Source organism: Halichoerus grypus, chromosome 6 (assembly GCF_964656455.1).
Source record: "Halichoerus grypus chromosome 6, mHalGry1.hap1.1, whole genome shotgun sequence".
In the NCBI taxonomy this organism is placed as follows: Eukaryota; Metazoa; Chordata; class Mammalia; order Carnivora; family Phocidae; genus Halichoerus; species Halichoerus grypus.
This window is the reverse complement of record NC_135717.1, coordinates 167,594,664-167,615,837: the sequence shown is the minus strand read 5'-3', so window position 1 is coordinate 167,615,837 and position 21,174 is coordinate 167,594,664. Positions and strand designations below refer to the sequence as shown.

Sequence of the window (21,174 nt, the reverse complement as noted above, 5' to 3'; positions counted from 1 at the left end):
CTCCTCCCCCCAGCCCCAAGAGCTCCTCTCTTCCTGTCCCTAACTGAAGCTCCACCCCTTCTGCTGTGCCACCTCCCGCCATCCCCATTGGTGGAAAATCCAAGGGGCGGAGGGAAAAGCTCCAGGTTGTCTGTCCCCGGAAGTGATGCTCGGAGGGCCCTCCCCTGAGGAAGTGACGGCAGGAGTGCCCTTGACTGGCGGGGAGGGCCGGGCTGTGCATCCCTCCGCTCGCGCTGCAGGGAGGTAGGAGGCTCGTGGGGGTGGCTCGAGGTGGTGTCGTGGCGGAGACACGCTCCGGGCCTGTTCCTGCGCTGTCCGGCGGCCGAGCGGGCGGGGGGACCTGTCCTTCGTTGAGCCGGGATCCCCAGTGGCGTCCGATTCCCCAGTCCCTCCTCAGACACGTCCTTTCTTTTTTAAGAACCCCCTACACACTCCTGTTCCTGAGCCTCTTAGTTCCCCTTGAATTGTTGCGATTCCTCTTTCCTGATCCTTTGATAACCCCCTTTTCCCTTAATTTCCCATTAAAACGCCTATTAAACGAGTAATAAAGAATTTGCAGACGGCCTTGGGTTCCAATGTTGACTCTCATTCAATAGTTAGGTTACTTTGGGCATGTCACAATTTACCTGAGCCTCGGACTCCTCATCTGTGATGTGAGCAATACTGTAGAAACTTCCTCCAGGGTGATCTGGGAGAACTGTAATGTGTATAGGGCACTTGGGGATGGGGATGGACTTGGCCCTTAGCAGGTGCTCAGTAAATATAGGTTCCTCCCTCCCTTCTGTTGTAACTCCGCCCACATCCTGACTTCTTTTTGGTTGTCAGCCCAGTTTTCCTGTCCTGGTTTGCCATTCCTTCTGCTTTTTGATTCTCATTCTTCACTTAACCTCTACTCTAGAAGTCTTATGTATCATTTCCTGGCATTCTTTTTCAGGCCCTGAATCTTGAGCCCCACAGTACTGCCCAGATACTTTTCTTTTCCTAGTGTATTGACTTCCTGAACTCTTCCTTCCTTTTTCCCCTCACAGATGGCTCAGCGACTTCTCCTGAGGAGGTTCCTGTCCTCCATCATCTCCAGGAAGCCCCCTCAGGGTCGGTGGGCACCCCTCACCCACAGGGTCCCGCAGTGCAGTCCTGGTGACCTGACAGTAACACCCAACCAAGCCCGGTCAATATACACCACCAGAGTGTGCACAACGACCTTTAACATCCAGGATGGACCTGACTTTCAAGACCGAGTTGTCAACAGTGAAACACCAGTAGTTGTGGATTTCCATGCGCAGTGAGTCCTGGGGGTCAGCAGAAGACTGGGGTGTTGCTTGTTCAGGAATTTATTGAGTACCTGCTGGGTCTCAGTCCCACGTTTGATGCTTCTCCGACATAGTCTCATTCCAAAGACTGATAAGACCCAACCCTCGCACTCAAAGATCGAGTATAGTCTGATAGGACACAGACTAGTGAACAGTCTTCAGAGCTCACTGTCACTGGCGCTGAGAAATACTCACGTTCTGTATCTCACTGCCCAAATGGCTCAGAGTCCCCTTCAGCTTGGACCAAAGCAGGAAAAATAGGACAATCACATCATCTGGCTTTGGGTGTATACCAATTCCTGGCCCTGCAGATAAGTTGAGTTTTAACAACCAAAACGGGGAAGGGCTGGCAAAAAGTTATCGGTGCCACCCCAGTGGTACCCAAGCACGCAGGGGATGGGCAGGGTTTTCTTTTCAGGGCTGTAGAAGTTTGTTGTAGGGGTATTTAAACGCTGATAGCCTTCTGATTGTTAGCTTGGCCTTCCTCATTTCCAGACTTTGGGTCCTGACTAGCCACCTGGCTACAAAAGAACTTGGACTAACCCCTCAGATTGAGGCATCCTTGGGTAGCCTGGGTTAGAAGTTGGAAGGCCTTCTGGGCAAATCTCTGACAGATTGTTTTGCTTTCTTTCCCGTTCTTTCTCTCGGACTCACCACGTTGCCTTGCGCATGCCGTCTGATGTCCTTGCGCTTCCCCTTCACTTACAAATGGAGATAAGGTCTTGCAAAGTGGGTTTTTAGGTGTTGTGAGTTCATTAATTGACATCTCTGAACGGAAAGGGTTTTAAAGGCTGAGACTTAAAATAAGGGTCGTCGGCCAGGGGTTCATGGCCAGCAGAACTTTCTCCCTTCCTTGTAAAGCGAGGACTTCCAAAATGAATGATAAATGGGATGATGCCTCATTTTCTTCTCTGACCAGAAAGTGAGACATGAATTTGCTTAGTACCCTGGAGATGACAGCCTGTTGTCACAGAGCTCACCACCCAGAGGGGAGCACCTGTGATGAGTGCAGTGTGAGCAGTTGACCCCGGGCCTGGGAGATCACAGAATAACCCAGGGCTCAAAGAACACATTTGGAGCACAACCTTGGGTTGCAGTCCCAGGGTGCCTGTCAAGCTCTGGGACCTTGCCACAAGTTCCTTAACTTGTATGGTCCTTAGTTTCTTAAGAAGGTGTTTTCCTTTGTGGGGTTGTGGGGTTGAGGGCTCTGGGCAATAAAAGCGGAGAAGGTCCTGGCATGTGACGAGCATGTTGGAGACGCTCCCTAGCATTGGCTTCTCCTCCCCGTGGTTCTGGGTCCATGAGGTGTGTGAAATAACTGCATTTTAGAGAGCACATTGAGCCCCATTGCCTTAGTGGATTTCTCATCACTGCTGTGAGAGGCATAATCTCTCTTACTTGAAAAGAGGAAACTGAGGCTCCAGAACAGTCAGCTGGTTGGTGAGGAATCTCTGTTTGACCCAAACCTTTTAACTTCAGATCTTACATTTTTCTGTATGACAGTGTATTTCTCTTACGTGTGCTGAAATAACCTTTATAAGAGTCTTCTGATGAGGACTGTGTTTTAGAAACCTGTGACCTCTGAAAATCCCCCCACTGCAGAGTGCTGGCTTTATTGTTTGGCATGTCAACATTATAGGTTAATATTCAATCACTGTACACAGAGCTGAGAAGGGCAAAAGGCCCCTCAGAAAGATGTGGCTCAAGAGAGGATTCTGGGGAGACAGAAGATCGATTGCTAAGCACTCTTGTGACTGGATGCTTCTTCTCTCCCCTTCTGAGGTGGTGTGGCCCGTGCAAGATCCTGGGGCCAAGGTTAGAGAAGGTGGTGGCCAAGCAGCATGGAAAAGTGGTGATGGCCAAGGTGGATATTGATGACCACACAGACCTCGCCCTAGAATATGAGGTATGAGTTGGCAGGGGACTGCCCCAGTGCGGCTGGTGTGGGGGGTGCTTGGGGACCACCAGTAGCCAATAGGGGTGTCTCGGTTTTTTCTAGCGTGCTCAGGAGTTCAGGGCACTTTGCAGTTGTGACTCTGTCGAGCCTCTGAGCCACTTGTCTATTCACCACCTTTAGGAAGTGGAATGTATGATCTAAAACACCAGCTTATTCTCTGAGTCTTGGGACATGGATGCATTCCTTCATTCATATATTCATCCGTGCACATATTCAGTCAGCAGTCACATGGGAGCCCTGGCATGTGCCAGGCATTCGTGACTCTGGCACAAGAAAGACAAACTCCTTGTGTCCAGCACTCTTAGTCTAGCAAGAGAACAACAGGTAGACAGATCATTTCACCATATGGTGAGAAGTGCTAAGAGCAGAGGTGCACAAAGGAAGGACTGATTGTTGGGGAGGGGGGTGGAAGGGTGGAGGAGGGAATGCTTCCCACTAGGGGGACCTCTGAGTGGGGCCATGGAGAATGCATGGAGAAGGGCCACGTGCATGGCACACACTGAGACAGGAGGGAGTCTAATGTGTTCCTTTGGTGTGTGTTTTCAGAGTCTCTTAAATGCCAGGTGCTTTTTCTTGGTTGTTGATAAGGCAGTGGACAAAGTGGACAAAATCCCTGCCTTTGTGGAGCCTACATTCCAGTTTATTTGTGTTCTTTTTTAAAGATTTCATTTATTTATTTGTCAGAGAGAGAGGGAACACAAGCAGGGGAAGCGGCAGGCAGAGGGAGAAGCAGGCTTCCCGAGGAGCTGGGAGCCCGATGCGGGGCTCGATCCCAGGACCCCGGGATCATGACCTGAGCCGAAGGCAGATGCTTAACTGAGCCACCCAGGTGCCCATCCCTCTAGTATATTTGATGGGTGGTCGGCACACTTTTTCTCTAGAGGACCAGGTGGAACATACTTGAGGCTTTACAGGGCATTGGTCTCTATTGCAAATACTCAGCTGCCACTGGAAACAGCCAGAGACAGTATATAAACAAATGGGCGTAGTTGTATGTCAGTAAAACTTTATCCACACAAATAGGCAGCAAACTGGGTTTGGCCCATGGGCCATAGTTCACTGATCCTGCTTTAGATAATAAGTACAGTGGGAAAAAGTAAATCAGGAAGAGGAGATAGGGCTAAGCATGGGGCTGGGGAGGGATTCATTTTTAAAAGGGTGGGCGGGGTGGGGGGGCACCTGGCTGGCTCAGTGGTGTGTGCGACTCTTGATCTCAGGCGTGTGAGTTCAAGCCCTGCATTGGTTGTAGAGCTTCCTTTAAAAACAAATAAGTAAGTAAATAAAAAATAAAAGGGTGGACTCGGAAAGGCCTCTCTGAGAAGCTGACATCTGAGCAAAGACCTAGAGGGAGTAAGGAAATGAACCAGGCAGCTCTTCGGAAGAGCAATCTAGGCAGAGCAGACATCAAATGCAAAGTCCCTGTGGTCAGTGTGAGCCTGGTTTGCTCACAGAATAGCAGTGCCTGTGTGCCTGGAGCGGGAGATGCGTGGGGTGTGGGGGCGTCCTCCCAGCCTCGGAGACCAGGACAGCTGGAGAAAAGGGAGAGGTGCACTGCGGCTGGATGGCCAGCATGGAGAACTGAGCAGGGAATGAGAAGACAGGCTGTGGGGGACGTTGGCTGTGGCCAGAGGGGAAGGGGTCGGGAAACCATGCTGAGGATACCATTATTACCAAGCTGAGGTCATGCCTGGTGGCCTGTGGTTCCCCGACATATTTGATCTGGCCTTTGGGTTCTTTTTTTTAAATACCGAACCAGATGCTGGTATCTAAAGCAGAGATTTCACGTGAAAATCCAGATTTCTGGTTCTCTTGACGATCTGGCCAGAGTGAGCCTCCATCCCTCCTTCCTTCTGGGTAGCCTGAAAGAGGGGGCCTGTACCCTTCAGGGTTTGTAAGTCCAGGCTCAGCGCTCATGAGACCTGCTCAAGTAAAGGTGCCGCCTCCAGCTGGTCCCCATGGGGGCGGGGGTGAGGATAGGCTGGCCGCCTGTTGCACTCGGGTGGGAGTGATCACCCACGGGAACATCTGCCCCAAACAGAGGCAAAGGAAGTAGATGCTGGGCAGGCAAAGTCACTGATGACCACTGCGGGTGGAGGAGGGGGTATTACCGAAGGAAGGCTGGCCATGGCACTGAGCAAGAGATTTGGGGCTGCTTACAAGGGCTTGTGGGGGAGGGACGACTTGCTGTTTTTGTGTTTTGTTTTGTTAAGTAAACAATACCCCCAACGTGGAGCTCGAACTCACAACCCCAAGATCAAGAGTCACATGCCCTACTGAGCCAGCCAGGTGCCCCGAGGCGCTGTTTTTTTAAAGCTCTCCCACTGATCTTTCAGTCAAGGGGGCACTTAACTGGCCATTTAGATGCCCCTGCCTTTCTCCTCCTTGTCCATCCCTCCCCCAAAGCCCACAGCAGCTGCGGGGATGAGCTTAGGGCTGGAGTGGCTAGAACATCCCCAGGGTAACCAGCAGGCGTAAGATGTCTTAGGCCAACTCCTGCCACCACAGCAATCAGCCTCAGCCAGTGGAACTTCTCGGCAGACACACCCTGAGTGCCAGCCATCCTCCAGGAATTGTGGTTAGCTGGTACAGATGGCAAGAAGAATAACCCATCCCCACCTGCATTCCAGGGAGCCTGGTGATGTCGGGCTGGCCCCCGAGGTCCTGTGGTCAGGCCTGGAAAGTGTGTGTTGGAGGTGGGTCCCCTTGTAGGAGCGTCTCACTCCTCCCTCTGTCTGCTGTCCAAATGGTGTGTCGGTCACACAGAAGGACCTCAGGGTGCTTGGGCCCACATCACATGGCTCTTGTTTTGCCAAGCCCTGGGCAGATGTCACTGCAGTGCTTAGGAAGCTCCAACTGGGGTTGTCCTGACCCCCTCCGCCAGCCCTTTCCTTCCTTCCTTCACACCTGTTCTTTTGGAAGAGAGCCTGAGGAAGAAGTTTCAGCTGAGAGATCCATGGTACCTCCTGAGACAGCTTCCTCCTTTTCCAAGTGTTGGATGAACATCTGGGAGAAACTGCTTTAAGTTGTATTCAGGGAATTTGGTGCCTCTCCCCGAGCTTTCCTGAACTCTGCCCCACCCCCACGCCCAGCACGCACCCTCAGGGTGAGTCTCCTTCCTCACACAAATTCCCCTTGCACCACACCTCTGCTTAGGTCAGCTGCCCACCCTAGAACTCCACTGTCTCCCAAAGGAGAAGGAATGGAAAGGCTGGGGGCCTTGGGGTTTTGGTGTCCCCACCCCCATTTGCGCATTGCCCTGGCTTGGCCGGAAAGAAGCTCCCTGGTCTCCCAGCTCCTCGTCCCCACTGAATGGCTGGGCATTCCCTGATCCTTCAGACCTTGCCAGCTACTGGGGGCAAAGAGCAGATCCAGATGTGGACCCTTGAGCCTCTATGCTCTCCTCTGGGGCTTCTTCTGGCTTCACACTTGGAGCTGTTATCCTTTTATTTTCTCCTCATATAGAGAAGACCCTTTAAAAAGTATTAGAAAAACAGCCAGGTAAGAAATAATGAGGGTGAAAAGTCACCTGTCGTTTTACCATCCCAACACAATCATGTCACGATTTGGGGTAACTGGTTTATGCTTTTATTTGAATTTTTTCCCTTTTAATGTTTCATGTAACTTCATAGTTCATTGAATAATAATATTTCATTGTTGCAAAGTATAGCACTTTAATCATTACCATAGCCCCTACTTCGAAAGTATTCTAAATCAGTTCTTCACGAACATGCGTATGATCTGGGATTTTGCTTAAAGGCAGGTTATGAGGGGCGCCTGGGTGGCTCAGTTGGCTAAGCGACTGCCTTCAGCTCAGGTCATGATCCTGGAGTCCCTGGATCGAGTCCCGCATCGGGCTCCCTGCTCGGCAGGGAGTCTGCTTCTCCCTCTGACCCTCCCCACTCTCATGCTCTCTCTCTCTATCTCATTCTCTCTCTCAAATAAATAAATAAAATCTTTAAAAAAAAAAAAAAAAAAAGCAGGTTATGAATCGTAGGTCTGGGAAGAGCCTGAGATTCTGCTTTTCTACAAGCTTCTCAGTGACCACTGCCAGCAGTCTGGAACCAAACATGAAAGAGCAAAAGTTCCAAAGGCCTATGCTGACCTTCAAGGGGGCATGTGAGGGTTCACACCTGGTGGTGTCCATCTCATGGGTTTGGACAAATGTACAGTCACATGCGTCCATCATTACAGTTTTGTACAGAAGAGTTTCACCATCTTTAAAATCTCCTGTGCTCCACTTTCTCCTCCCTCCTCCCCTTGGGCCCCTGGCAACCACTGATCTTTTTACTGTCTCCATAGTTTTGCCTTTTCCAGAATGTCGTATAGTTGGATTTGATTTTTTGAGTAGGCTTCATGCCCAGCTCAGAGCCTGGCGTGGGGCTTGAACCCACAGCCCTGATCAGATCAAGACCTGAGCGGAGATCAAGAGTCAGACACTTAACTGACTGAGCCACCCAGGCGCCCCTGGATTTGATTTTTTTAATAGTAGTTTTTTTCCTGGGGCACCTGGCTGGCTCAGTCAGTGGCGCATGCAACTCTTGATCTCGGGGTTGTGAGCTCAAGCCCGACACTGGATGCAGAGATCACTTAAAAAAATAAAATCTTAAAAAAGTAATAATCATAATAATAGTTTTTTCCAAGAATCCTCCTGGGTCCAAAGGCTTCTCATGTGAAGCGTGGAGTCCGCCTTTCGGCTCTTCCCTACCTGGGCTTCCTCGCCCTGCGGGGACTCAGGAGCTCCGAGGCCAGCGTGTGGCACAGTTAGACGTCACGACAGCAGTCGGACAGATCTCGTGTCAGACCCCAGCTCTACCACTTAGTCACTCAGCTCTCGGGCCTCGGTCTTCTCCCCTGTAAAGCGACCCCACCTTGCAGTGCGAATTTATGAGGTCGCATCCGCAAGTGGTTAGTGTCACCCTGACACGTGAGGAACCCCCCGGTACGTAGTGGCCTGGCTGACGGTGATCTTTTCCTTTGCATTAGCTCCGCAATTAGCCAAGAAGGAGGTCGCCGGCCTATGTGACAACTGGCGCGGTGCCTGTCCCTTGGTGGGGCCTGACAGACGGGGAACGGGGAGGGGAGGCAGGGGGAGACTCAGCAGGATCACTGAGCTCCGTGGCCATGTGGCCAGTGGACTGCAGGTCCGTGGGAACAGACCACACACACACACACACACACACACACGAGTCCCCAGCGTCTCGGGCCCAGCCTGGAAGGTACCAGGTGGTGTCGCAGAGCAGGAGGAGGAACAGCGCGTGGTAGCACGGCTGCTCACCTTTGCTGCAGCCGCTTGGTCCCCTCAGAGCTGCCAGAACGGAGAGCGAAGCCGCGTTCCTGCCCCACGGCGGCCCCTCTTCCACTTAGATCACATTCCAGAGGACTGTGCCAAGGACCTGTGCGCTTCCATTTAAGGCAGTGTTTACCAGCACCAGCCCCTCCTGATTTGTGAGCCAGACTCAGGATCCGCAAAGCCACATCCTCCTCCCTCGGGGGAGGGAAGTCCAGCCCCACCCCAGGTACGACAGCAACGTCCTGGGAAAACCAGCCTCTTGGCAAGCCCGTTGCTGTGTGCACTCGTCTGATTTAGACTCACCCTCCGAAGGACGCCCTTGGTCAGTAAAGACTAGACCTTGGAGTATCTGCTCTACGTCTGACTGCAGCGTGGCCGGGCGCGTGCGTGCACGCGTGTGAGTTTGCACAAATGTGATCGTGGCGGGCCTGGTCTGGAGTCTCTGAAAACTGACACCACTCCAAGCCACCTCAGCGAGCGTAGTCCTACTTGGAGGACACATAAAAGCCATTAGACCACTTCTCATAGGACATACAGGTTTTATAGCAGTTAAAGAAACAGAACAGGATGGGATCCAGTTAATGCTTGAGCCTTGTCCCTCAGTTGAGTGGCTGGATTCGAGGTGCCCTTGCTGCCCTCACAGGCCACTAGGGGGCGCATAAGAACACAGCTCCACGGGCACCTGGCTGGCTCATTCTGAGTGTGTGATTTTTTTTTTTTTAATATTTTATTTATTTATTTGAGAGAGGGACAGAGAGCACGAGCAGGGAGGAGAGGGAGATGTAGGCTCCCCACTGAGCCGGGAGCCCAACGCGGGGCTCCATCCTGGGACTCCAGGATCATGACCAGAGCTGAAGGCAGACGCCCAACCGACTGAGCCACCCAGGCGTCCCCGGAGTGTGTGACTCTTAATCTCAGGTTGTGAGTTCAAGCCCCAGGTTGGGTGTAGAGATTACTTAAAAAAAAAATAATAAAATAGGGCACCTGGGTGGCTCAGATGGTTAGGTGTCTGCCTTTGGCTTGGGTCGTGATCCCGGGGTCCTGGGATCGAGTTCCGCGTCAGGCTCCCTGCTCTGTGGAGAGCCTGTTTCTCCCTCTGCCTCTGCCTCTCTCTTTCTTTCTCTGTCTCTCATGAATAAATAAATAAAAATCTTTTTAAAAAATTAAAATAAAATAAAGTCTTCGGAAAAATAAAACACACAGCTCCGTGCCCACCCTGGTACACCCCACACTGGTGGCACAGTCCAGAGCAAGCGTCTCTGGGCCCTGGCCTGTGCCTGGAGGCAGGGCGAGCCGCATGCTGGACTTTGCCCTTCATGCCACCTCCTGGGCCACAGTCATGAACAAGGGCAGGAGCCAGCGGTAAGACTACAAACAGCGCACGCGTGGTCAGCCCACTGCCCGTGGGTCCACCCGCACATTCCCTCTGCCACCCGCATCAGCCCCTGGACAGTCCTTGAAGGAACCTAATGGGACTAATATGAACAGGGACTGTGTCCTCTTCCCTCTCTTTGTCCACCCAGAGCCCATTAGGGGCGGGGGGCAAGGCCTGCCACGTAAAGTCAGTGGGGGCGTGATGGCAGCCCCCCGAGGCGTGAGAGCGGGCCGGTGTGGCCTGCAGTTCTCTTGTAACGGACCTGTGCACCATGTGAACGTCCGAACTCCCCAGTCTGGCTCCCCGGGATGACTCATGGGCAGGACGGCACTCAGGACAATTCTCAGAACAATTCGTGAAGACTTGGTATGTTTGTGTAAACTGCTGTTGTTACTTTGTAGTTAACATGTGTAAGAAAAGAATGTTTATCTTGTTCTGTTTATCCATTTTCTAAAAAATGTCTACAAATGTCAGGCAGGGGGCCCAGGCCGCAGCAGATGCTCGATGCCAGAGTGAGCAGTGGGCCTCATGGACACGCCATGGAATCTGTACGGGGCCCCCTGGGGGACTTGAAAAAATGCTTCACAGGCCAAGAATGTTGCCTCCATCCCCCCTAATAAATAAACATGAGCGCATACATGGCTGAGCCCGTCGTCCCGCACTGCCCAGTGTGAGTCGGTGACTTTCTGGACCCTGCTGGCCACGCAGGCAGTGAGCGAATGTGGCCCATGCGCGGCCCGTAGTACACTTTCTGACACGCTCTCTGCGGCCACCATTTGCTGAGCGCTGCATACCAGGCGCTCGGCCAGGTGTGACCCTCGAGGGCCCTGCCAGGTGCAGGGCGCCGTGCCGAGACCGCTCGCCTTAGCTCGTGCAGCCCCGGGACCTGGTATCCGTGTGCTCAGTGGCTCTGTTCTGCGGATGGGAACAAGGAGACGGAGTGATGAAGGGGCTTCCGCAGAGCGGCCCGACCTCGGGTCAGCCACTTCCAGAGCCTGAGCTCCTAACCACCCCGCTTTATCTGTGACTCTCATCTCTGGCCTAAGCCTTCAAGGTCGATGCTGTTGCCCCCATTTTATAGAAGAGGGTGCCGACGCCCTGAAGGTGGCGTGGCCTGCTAGTGGGCCGCAGAGCCAGGACTCAGACCCCACCCCACCCCCAGGGCCGGGCTGCCCCTCGGGGAGCTTCTCCCCGCCCCCCACCCTGGCCTGCAGCTGTGTGGGCTATTTTCATCCCTCCTGTCATTGCAGCCAAACCACTGGGCCAGTGAGTCAGTCCTGCGGTTGGGGGAGGAAGGGGACCGCCAGGAGCCCACAGTGGAAAAGCCCTGCAGCACCCCTGCACCAAGGGAGGGGGCCCCGCCCGCCGCTCAGGCAGTCGCTGCCCTGCGTACACCACCAGCCTTCTCCACAAAGGCTGGGGAACGGCTGTTGAGAAAAGCTCGCCTCCAGGTGACCTGGTCTCCTTTTGTCTCCTCCACGTAGGTGTCAGCTGTGCCCACCGTGCTGGCCATCAAGAATGGGGACGTGGTGGACAAGTTTGTGGGCATCAAGGACGAGGACCAGCTGGAGGCCTTCCTGAAGAAGCTCATTGGCTGACCAGCAGGGAAGAGGCCTGGTTGCCCTTGCCCCCCTGGGCCCCCATGGTTCCAGGAGGGCCCCCGATAGAACTCCGAGCCCTTCCGTGTTGGCCCTTCCCGCCTCCTCCCTTCTGTCCGGCCCCTGTGGGCCCATGCTTTGGAGACCGGGCCCCCAAACACAGGAGCCTTGCGTGCTTCCAGCCCGGCTGAGTGCCAGAGGAATGGTGCTGCTGCTGATCTGGGGACAGCCGCCTCTCCCCACCCCCCACCGTCTTTTGTCTGCTCCCACTAGGGCTTGTCCGTCCTCCCGGGATGCTGGAGAGAGCCCCAGGCCAGCCCCAGGCCAGCCCCAGGCCAGCCGGCAGGGACCGCTCGGCCCACATCTCCCTGGTTCTTCTGATCCGCACCCCGGTGCCTGGCCTGTCTGCCTCCTGCATTTTTCTTTCCTGCCTCTGTTTTGTAAAAAGGAAGAAGGAAAAAAGAAACCCAAACAAGTGAGAGTAATCTATAATTCTCTCATTTTTTGTAGGTCTGTAATAAAGAACTTTATGTGGTCCCTTCTACCTCCTGCTCTGAAGAACAGACCCTGGGCTCCACACTAAATTACCCTGTAGCCACCACCCCCCAAAGAGCCACCTCCCTTCCTTCTTCCCAGGCGCAAGGGCAGAAACACACACATGGGGCAGGACGAGGGGGGAGTCCTCAGACCCCTGCCTTGGGAAGCCTCACTGTGAACAAACCGGACCAATAAAGCTAGGGTTTGCACCGTTGACAGCTTCCGTTCTGTCTGGGCTCTGGAAGCACTTGGGACCCCTCCCCAGGCTGGGCGGCTGTCCCTGCTTCCTGCGACTCCACCACCCTCTTGCCCTTGACCAGCCAGCACCCCCTGTTCCTAACACTGTTGGTGGTGGCCGCTGTCCTGGCGCCGCCTTCACGCGCAAGTGAGGCAAGAGGGTGCTTCCTGTCCCCGTTACGCAGATAAGGACACTGAGGCTCATGGGGTGCAGGGCCAGGGTTTGTACCCAGACATGGTTGCCGCTGAAGCCTGGGCTCCTGCACCTGATCCCTTTGGTGCTTCTGGGCCTTTCTTCTCCACTGACCGGCACATGGCCCCTCCTCTGGAAAGCCTGGCGCCCTAGGGGAGCTGGGCCGCTTTTCCTGTGCATGCCACGGGAACTCCTCAGCCTCGGGCCCAGGCTCTCTGTCCCTTCTTATTCCCAGCGCCCCGTGGCCCATGGAGGAAGGTGCCAGGCCACCAGGTTTGCCAGCCAAAATAGCCTGCCCCTTCTGTCTCCCTCTTGGGACCGAGGTGCCAGCTTCCTGGGCACCGTGCGGGGCTTGACAGCAGGGGTATCCTGGCGCCCTTGCCCTCGGCCCTGGGGTGCCATGTCTCCTCCTGGGGGCATTGTCCTCAGTGGCTCTCGGGTTGCTCTTGAAAGTGCCTGAGTCACACCAGGGTCTTGGAGGGGTCCACGCCAGCACCGGCTGATGCCAGGGAGCGGGGCTGCCTCAGAAGCAGCCCCTGAGCGACCTCTGACCCAGGACCCGTCACAGGCACGCGGAGGGGAGATGCGCCAGCAGTGGGCATGGCCGGCAGGGGCCGAGAGCGCTGGAAGGGTGGACGACAGCAGCTGGTGCTGCTAGGGCGCTAACTGGGTGCCCCCCGACCCCACCGCGGCTGCACAAGGTCAGCGTCCTCACCCTCGTTCCCTTTTACACATGAGACGCGCTCAGAGGTTGAGGGCCTTGTCCAAGGTCACGGGGCGCACGGGGCCCTGGGCTGGGGTTCGAGGCCAGGCGGGCTGGCCCGTTCCCGCGCCTCTTCGGTCCCGGTACAAAATGCAGCGTGTGATCTTAGTCCCAGAGCCAGGGAACACGGCAGGCCGTGGCAGCTCGCTTGACGGGAGAGACGCCCAGGCGGAGGTTGAGCAACTTTCAGAGACGCCTGGCAAGTAAGGGGTGGGCCAGAGTTCAAGGTCAGGGTGCCGTGACGCCCGAGCTGGGGCCCTGCCACAGTACCCCGCCGCCGCTCCTTAAAAGGTGCCCTTTGCCAAGCACTTTCTACACACATTACCTCATATAATTCCTGTCTTGTGAAGCAAGTATTATTTCCACATTCCAAGTGAAAAAACCGGTTCAGAGAAATTGACTTACCCAAGGTCACGTCTAAAAAGCCATGATGCCAGATTTAAACCCAGGTGGGGGTCTGGCCTCTCCGCCGCTGGCAGGTGTGAAGGGCTGCCAAAGGGCCTCTGCACCGCCCCGGGCTCCCCGTCCTTAGAAGGTGTGCTGTGGGCTGAGGTAGGCTGGGGGCCTCCGCCGGCCCAGGTTGGCAATCTCTGCCCGTGTGGTTGTTCGTGGCGTGAGTCACTGGCTGGGAGCACAGAACCCCCGGGGTGATCCCGTTTGACTAATTCCCCGGCTCTGACCTCACCAGGACGCGGCTGGCTCTGCATCGTGGCCCCGCTGCTGCCCCCTGGGAGCCCCCTCGGGCTCCCAGCCTGTGGAACAGGGGTCGGCCGTGCGGCTGCAGGGCCTGGTGGGCCCGCCGCGGGGCAGGGGGACCAGCGCCAGCCCCTCAGAAGCACAGACACCCCCCAGGGAAGGGGGCACGGCCACGGGTCCCCTCGGCCCCAAGACCTCCCGGGGGTGGCGTCTGTACACGTATTCTGACAACCAAGGTCCTCCAGGGGGCCCGAAGACAGGAGTCGGGGACGGAAGCTCGCATTTGTTGTGCTGTATGTACGTCCTCCGCCGTGATCCCCACCACTCCCCGCCGGGCAGGAGTTCTCCCCATTTCCCAGGGGAGGAGACTGAGGGCAGAGTGACGTCCGCGGAATGGCTGAGATGTGTGGCCAAGCGGAGCGCTCGCCAACATAGGGCTCCCGCGGGCCTTCGAAGCGCTAGGACGGGCAGGAACTGACCGTGCCCTCCTGATGCCACAGACCCTCGGGCAGCAATGTCATGTGAGAGGCCCTCGCATGTCATCCCGTGTCCCTCATAAGGGCACGGGCGGCGTGACTTGCCCAGGCCCCAGCGCACTTGTGAAGGGAACTCGAGGCCCCAGGCCCTGACTGCAGCCAGCCCTGAGATCGCAGGGCCTCACCCGGCCCTTTCCTCCCTGCGCTCCGGGAGAGGTGCAGAGGATGCTGTGTCTCGGAGGAGGCCAGGCTCCGGGGCCAGGACCTGTTGGGTCAAGAGGATGTTGACCGTGCTGCCAGGGCCCTTCCCAGCAGTCCCCTTCCCAGCAGTCCCTGCCCAGGGCGAGGGGCCGAGGCGGGGAGCTCAGCCCCTGCCCCAGACGCCTGGGGAAGGTTTCTCCGGAAAGCAAAGGCAGCTCTGGCGGGGCTGCAGGAAATCCCTAATGTGCAGGCCCTGGCCTGGGAGGGCCCAGAGAACAATGCTGGGCCTCGGGGGCCGGCCGACGCCGTGCGAGCCGCGAGGCTTCCAGGCATGCTGCCGCAGTTCCTCTCCGCTGCCTGGAACACCGGCTGCGGCCGTGACCCTGAACCCCGGGCCCCAGGGGGCTGGCTGCCGCGACCACTGGTTGTGCCAAGGAGCTCCAGCTCTCCAGCCACCTCCCGACGGCCTTCTGGAAGCCCAGGGCCGTCCGCAGGCACTCCACGGTGGTGTGAGGAGAGCAGGAAGAGTCAGATCTGGGCTCCAGTCCTGACTGCGCCGCCTACTAGTGTGGCCTGGGGCCCGCTGCCTCCCCATGCGGAAGCTCAGCGGTGACATCAGTAGAACCGGGCGACAGGGGCAGCTCCCGCTGAGCGCGCTCCAGGTGTCATCTCACTGAGCCTCCTCAGCAAGCCCGACAGGCAGGGACTGCTGTCGCTGCTTTCCTGATGAGGAAACTGAGGCCCGGAGCGCCTCAGTGGCCCGGCTTCGACAGGTGTCAGGGCTCGGCTCTGGACGCGGGTGTGTCCGACCCTGAAGTCTCTGCATCCTTACCTATTAGCTCCACTGCTTTCCCTTTGGGGCAAGGTTTTTCTCCACTTTCAGCCTCAGTGGCCCCATCTGCACGCTGGGCCAGTGACACCCACTCCGCATGAGGTCACAGTGGGGACAACATGGCGAGGTGTGCAGAAGCATTCTGCGACCTAGCTGGAGCTCTGAGAGTGTCCACGGCTAGGCTCCCCCCCCCACCCCAGCGACACCTTCAACAGGAAGCACCAGGTTTCCTGAGATAAGGACCCGGCACCTCACCACGGGCAGGGCCGTGCTTGTAGGAGGCCGTGGGCCTGACGTTGGGCTCCCTGCCCTGGCCCCGACCCCTGCCGCCGCCCCCTCCCGCTCTACAGCTGGCTTGGAGGTGCCTGTGGCTCGGGCAGCCCCGGGGAGCTAGAGGTGGTGACCTCACTCTTGGAGAATGCCCACTGGAATTCACCCTGAGTCTGGTCCTCTGTTCTCCGCGCCTCCCAGCCTGACTCCCATCCAACTGCCCTCTCGCTCCCGCCCCTGAACCAGCAGGTCACACAGAGCCACTGATGGGAGCACCTCTTGTGAGCTAGGACTCCCGCACCCCACTGCACAGCTGCTAATTATTAACTGGGGGTGAGCAAGTCCCCCGCCTTTGGTCCGCTTACTGGGAAACGGTAGGCAAGTAGCTGTCTCTCTCTGGTCCGCTGCCTCCCCGCAGGTCGATTTGGGGGCAGGGGGGACACACTCAGCCCATAAAAGCCCGTTACTTAGTTTAATAACAATGGATAACACACAGAGGTTGTGGGCACTGTTCTAAACACTGTATATTAACTCCTTCGATGCTCATATAACCCTAGGAGGTAGGTTCTAGTATCAGCTCCAGTTTATGAATGGGGAAATTGAGGCACAGAGGCTTTTTTTTTTTTTTAAGATTTTATTTATTTGAGAGAGAGAGAGCAATGAGAGGGGGGAGGGTCAGAGGGAGAAGCAGACTCCCCGCTGAGCAGGGAGCCCAATGAAGGACTCGATCCCAGGACTCCAGGATCCCGGGACTCCAGGATCATGACCCGAGCCTAAGGCAGTCGCTTAACCAACTGAGCCACCCAGGCGCCCCAACACAGAGGTTTTAGTTATGACGCCAGGTCACATAGCTAGGAAGGTGCAGAGCCAGGATGAAAACCCCCCTAGTCTGACTGGTGCCCTGCTCTTCAACCTCCCCTAGAGCCTTACCATGACCTCCTAGCAGCAACTCAGAGCATTCCTACAGCCTCCCCACCCCACATCCCAGACCAGGGAAAGTCACTCAGTGAGGGTCATGTCATTAGCCTTTCCCCCACCGTCCCATACATAGGTATTTTCCTGTTAATATTTCTGTCCATTATAGGGGCGCCTGGGTGTCTCAGTCGTTAAGCATCTGCCTTCGGCTCAGGTCACGATCCCAGGGTCCTGGGATGGAGCCCCGCATCGGGCTCCCTGCTCAGCGGGAAGCCTGCTTCTCCCTCTCCCACTCCCCCTGCTTGTGTTCCCTCTCTCACTGTGTCTCTCTCTATCAAATAAATACATAAAATCTTTAAAAAATAATAAAAAAAAATAAAAAAAATAAATTTCTGTCCATTATAAATGAGACCGGAATGAACATGTTTGGAAGTAGAGCTTCTTTCTTCTTTTGGATTTTATAGATGCGGGATTCTCAGGGCAAAGGGAGCATTTTATTGTCGCTGAGAGCCTGGAAGGAGTGTCCTGGGGCCTGAAACCTGAGCTAGGTTCTCTCCCAGCGCCCGCACCTCCCACCGGCTGGTTTACTTTGGGGGAGGGGAGGCTGAGCGGCAGGAATGTCATCAGACCTGCCCCACCTCCAGTCACCTTTTTGTCCGGGCCACCGCTACCTTAGAAAGTTCCAGGCCCCAGTCAATTACACTTCAATTTAAAAAAAAACAATAAGGGGCACTTGGGTGGCTCAGTCATTAAGCGTCTGCCTTCGGCTCAGTTAATGATCCCAGGGTCCTGGGATCAAGCCCCACATTGGGCTCCTTTCTCCACAGGAAGCCTGCTTCTCCCTCTCCCACTCCCCCTGCTTGTATTTCCCTCTCTCACTGTGTCTCTCTCTGTCAAATAAATAAATAAAATCTTTAAAAGAAAGAAAGAACAATAAGAAAGAAACCTCCAGGCCCCCAATCCCGGCGTTTCTGAGAACTTGAGTCCAAAGCAAGCATGCATGTAAGGGTCTGGTTGCGGTTACGCATCTGGGATGGTTCTGGGTCTGGGGTGGGACCCGAGAATGCGTATTTCTAAAGCCCTAGTGATTCAGATGCAGATGATCCTGGACTTGGAGAAAATGCCCTTCCTGTGACCAGAACCCTCTCCAAGCCCATCCTATTGCACCTGCTCCTTGAGCAGCCTTCCATGTTCCTACCTTCCCATGGGGCCAGGCACAGGAATCTGCAACATGAATGAATCAGTGAAGTGTCTAACCCCACCAAGGAGTTCTATGCCAGGCCCTGTTGCTGGTCTGGTCCCCACCCTTATCCCACAGCCCAGACCCCATTGCCAAGGCCCCTCTCTCCTCACCACGGAGGCCCGGCCGGGCCTCAGCACCTCTGGCACTTTCCACGTGACTTTGGGCATCGCTCTGAGTCTCTGAGCCACCGTGTCCTCCCTCCCCAGGAAGCAAGCATGTTCATGATTCCCACGTTCTTTCCCATATTCGTTTTCCATATAACGGGGCTCCCAGTGATGTGGAGGCAAGGGAAGAAGTCTACCAAGTCTGGATGAGAAGAGGGAAATGGAAGCCCAGAGAGGGTAGAGGCCTTGCCTGGAGTCAACCAGCAAGCAAGAAGAGAAAATCCAGAGGTGGCTCTGGGTTCCCATTGCCGGTCCTGGGGTTGCTCTTTTTGGAGACTGGCAGAGAGGTGGAGGGGGAGCGATTATTTCTAAAGGAAGTCATAGGGGCAGGAACTGGTCCCCAGGCGTCCCTTCCCCCTGCTGAGTCCCTGGGGCCAGGAAAGACCCTACCCTTCCCTGCCTGTACTTGTTTGCCCAGCTCAGCACCCCACATGGCCCAGGAACGACTCCACAGAGCAGTGGCCACAGTGGGACTGGCTGCCCAGCGGGCCTGGTGTTTGCTCAGCACTTGGCCCTGACCACTGAGGCACAGCTGGGCCGACTTCAGGGCTGCAGTGCTCAGGCCACAAGAGCAAGTTTCCTCCCCAGCAAAGGGAGGGAGGGAGGGAGGGCAGGCTCTCTGGGGCCAGGCCCAGGCCCTCCCTGTCCTGGTGCTGGTCCCCCGTGGGCTCTGGGGACCAGGCAGAGAACTGGCTTCCCTGGACAGTGGCCCAGGAGGACAAGGCAGGCGGGGCCGGGGCAGCCTGGGAAGATGAAGCTGTTTCTGTCCATGAGGCCCAGGCTCACGCCCTCACTCACTTGGGCTGCTTGGCCTCTGATGCCTCCTCTCTGGAGGCCGCGTTTCCCAGAACTCTGCTCTCCCCAAGTCATGAACCTCAGGGCCCCGAAGCCCCCAGAGACCAGTCTCCACCCCCGGGTTTACAGAGGAAGCCAGGCCCAGCAAGGGGAGGGGGTCGGGGAGGCGCTGAGGCCAGCTGGAGAGTGGCTAAGTCCGGAGGTGGCTTTTCAGAAACCCCACGGAGGCATCCCTCTCTTCTCCAGCTGTCCAAAACCAGACTGTTGCCATGTGTCCTCACACTGTCTCTCCCGCAAGAACCTGAGTCCTAGAGAGTGGGCCTGGTCTTCTCTTCTGTGTCAAAGTGCACCGAACTCCTGACCCCGGGTCTGGGTCCTTCGGATGCTCTTGTCCCCCACCCCCATGGTGCTGTGAGTGACTTTTGGGAAGTGAGAGAGATTCTTTTTTTTAGCTGCCCAGAACTTCTGGCCAGAGAGCATTGTATCTTCAAGAAATTCACTAAAAAGCGTGGGGACAATGGGGTAGTCCCACCAGAGGGCAGAGAATGGGGGGCCCCAAGAGACTAGGGTTTGGAATTGGATCTGAGGTGACCAATCATCCTGGTTTGCCTGCGACTTAAGGAGGTTGCCAGCACTTACAGGATTTGAGAGCTAAAAGTGGGCCAAGTCTTGACTCTGCCACTCCCTGGGTAACCACGGGTAAGACACTTCCCCTCTGCATGCCTCAGAAGTGAATCTGGGAAATGGGGTCAATAGCCACCAACATCCTTCTCACGAAGTTCCCAGAAGACTGGAGAGAGAAAGCTAGATTGTGTTACATCCCAGCAGATATAAGGGTTATTTTCTCACCATTAGTGGTGGCCCCTCTGGTGAGGGATCTCCTCCTCCTTCCCCCCCAACTCCCACTGCCTATTATTCGCTCATTTCCTGCCAAATGCTAATCAGCACCTACTACGTGCCAGGCACCAGGTCTGCAAGGGTGGAAAAAGAAGAGCCCAGCCCTCATGTTTCTCAGAGCGCACGCATAGGTACTTTGAACACAGTAAGATGAATTTGTTCAGGAGCAAATTTTCATGAGCAGCCACTATGTCCCAAGCATTGTCTTGAACAGTGTACAGACATAAACTCATGGGACCCTCACAATAACATGGTGAAGTGAAGATTATCTTATCCCCATTTTGCCTATGAAGAAACTGAGGCTCAGAAAGATTAATCAGTACAGAAGTCAGGGAGAGGGCATTAAGAAGCATCTTTTTGAAGGATGAATGTATGTCTCTGTGTGTGCAGGAAGGTGCTTTCCAGGAGGGAGCAGCAGGTGCAAAGGTTGGGAAGCCTGGAACAGCATGATGCCTCCAGGGAACTGCAAGTTCACAGATGCCTGTGTACTGAGTTAAGGGTTCATACTTATCCTGTAGGTGACTGGGAGGTTGTGAAGTCCAGTGGAGGTCAAAGAAGAGCAATTGGACACATCGTGTTTTAAAAGGATATGGGCTGTGAGGAGAGGTTGTAGGGAGAAGAGTGGAGGCCAGACGACCAGGGAGCTGACTCATTTGGGACACTTCCTATTTGTTTTAAAGTTTTGTCGCTCCAAGAACGGTTCAGTCAACCATACACTTCCGACGGATCAATGGCTAATGTTCAGCCAGGTCCTGGGCTGAGCTTGGGGCTACAGAGACTCTTTAAGTGCCAGTTAGAAAAGGCGCCCACTTGGGGCACACCGGGCCCGGGAAGTCTCACCCTCTGACCGCAAGGATCGGTAACCGAGTGCTCTAAAGTACGGTCACTAAAGGTCCTCCTCCCCCACACCCCTCCCCGCTAACTACTGTGGACCTGCTGCCAACGCTGGGGTGAAAGAAACTCGCCCACAGCCACAGGAGAGTCGGTCAAGTTCAGCCCCCCGGAGGACGGGGCCCGGCGCGGTCTCAGCCAAGAGGGGAGCGGGGGGTGGGGGTGGGGAGCCCCAAAGGGCCTCGGGGGGCCTTGGGGCACCACTGGAGGGGCCCCGCCCTTGGCAGAAAAGTCTACCCTGAGGTTGTCGGGCCTCCGGGCCAGGCCAGCAGGATGGGATGCCCCGCCCCTGCCGCGCCCGGCCCCGCCCCTCCGCGCCGCGCCTGCCCTTATAAGGTGAGCGCCGCGGCCAGCTCCCGCCCGGGGCGCTTGTCGTCACCTGCGTCCGCCCGCCCGCCAGGGGCACCTCTCCAGGGCCGCGCCGCCCAGCGCCTTCCTGCCGGGAAGCGCCGTCCCCGGGCCGGCCGGGGCCGCGCACCTGCGCCCCTTCCTTCCAGCTGCGCGCGAGCGGGCCCCCGCGCAGTCAGCCCGCCG

The 21,174-nt window shown here is 56.1% G+C and overlaps 1 protein-coding gene across 1 annotated transcript; it reads left to right on the top strand.

Annotated features, from left to right (window-relative positions):
- Positions 1–94: 94 nt before the first annotated feature.
- Positions 95–12,281, top strand: TXN2 (thioredoxin 2). The gene is made up of 4 exons (XM_036108738.2): positions 95–243; positions 1,029–1,282; positions 3,093–3,216; positions 11,417–12,281. Exons 2-4 carry the CDS (start codon positions 1,029–1,031, stop codon positions 11,528–11,530), a joined length of 492 nt encoding a protein of 163 aa, XP_035964631.1. The 5' UTR covers positions 95–243; the 3' UTR covers positions 11,531–12,281.
- The last annotated feature ends 8,893 nt before the right edge of the window (positions 12,282–21,174 follow it).

What these genes read in the sequence shown, in the direction of transcription:
- TXN2 (XM_036108738.2), top strand. Translation starts at nt 1,029, where the DNA reads ATGGCTCAGCGACTTCTCCTGAGGAGGTTCCTGTCCTCCATCATCTCC. An exon ending in GTTGTGGATTTCCATGCGCA is followed by an intron (nt 1,283 to 3,092) that starts GTGAGTCCTGGG and finishes TCCCCTTCTGAG; the next exon opens with GTGGTGTGGCCCGTGCAAGA. An exon ending in ACCTCGCCCTAGAATATGAG is followed by an intron (nt 3,217 to 11,416) that starts GTATGAGTTGGC and finishes TCCTCCACGTAG; the next exon opens with GTGTCAGCTGTGCCCACCGT.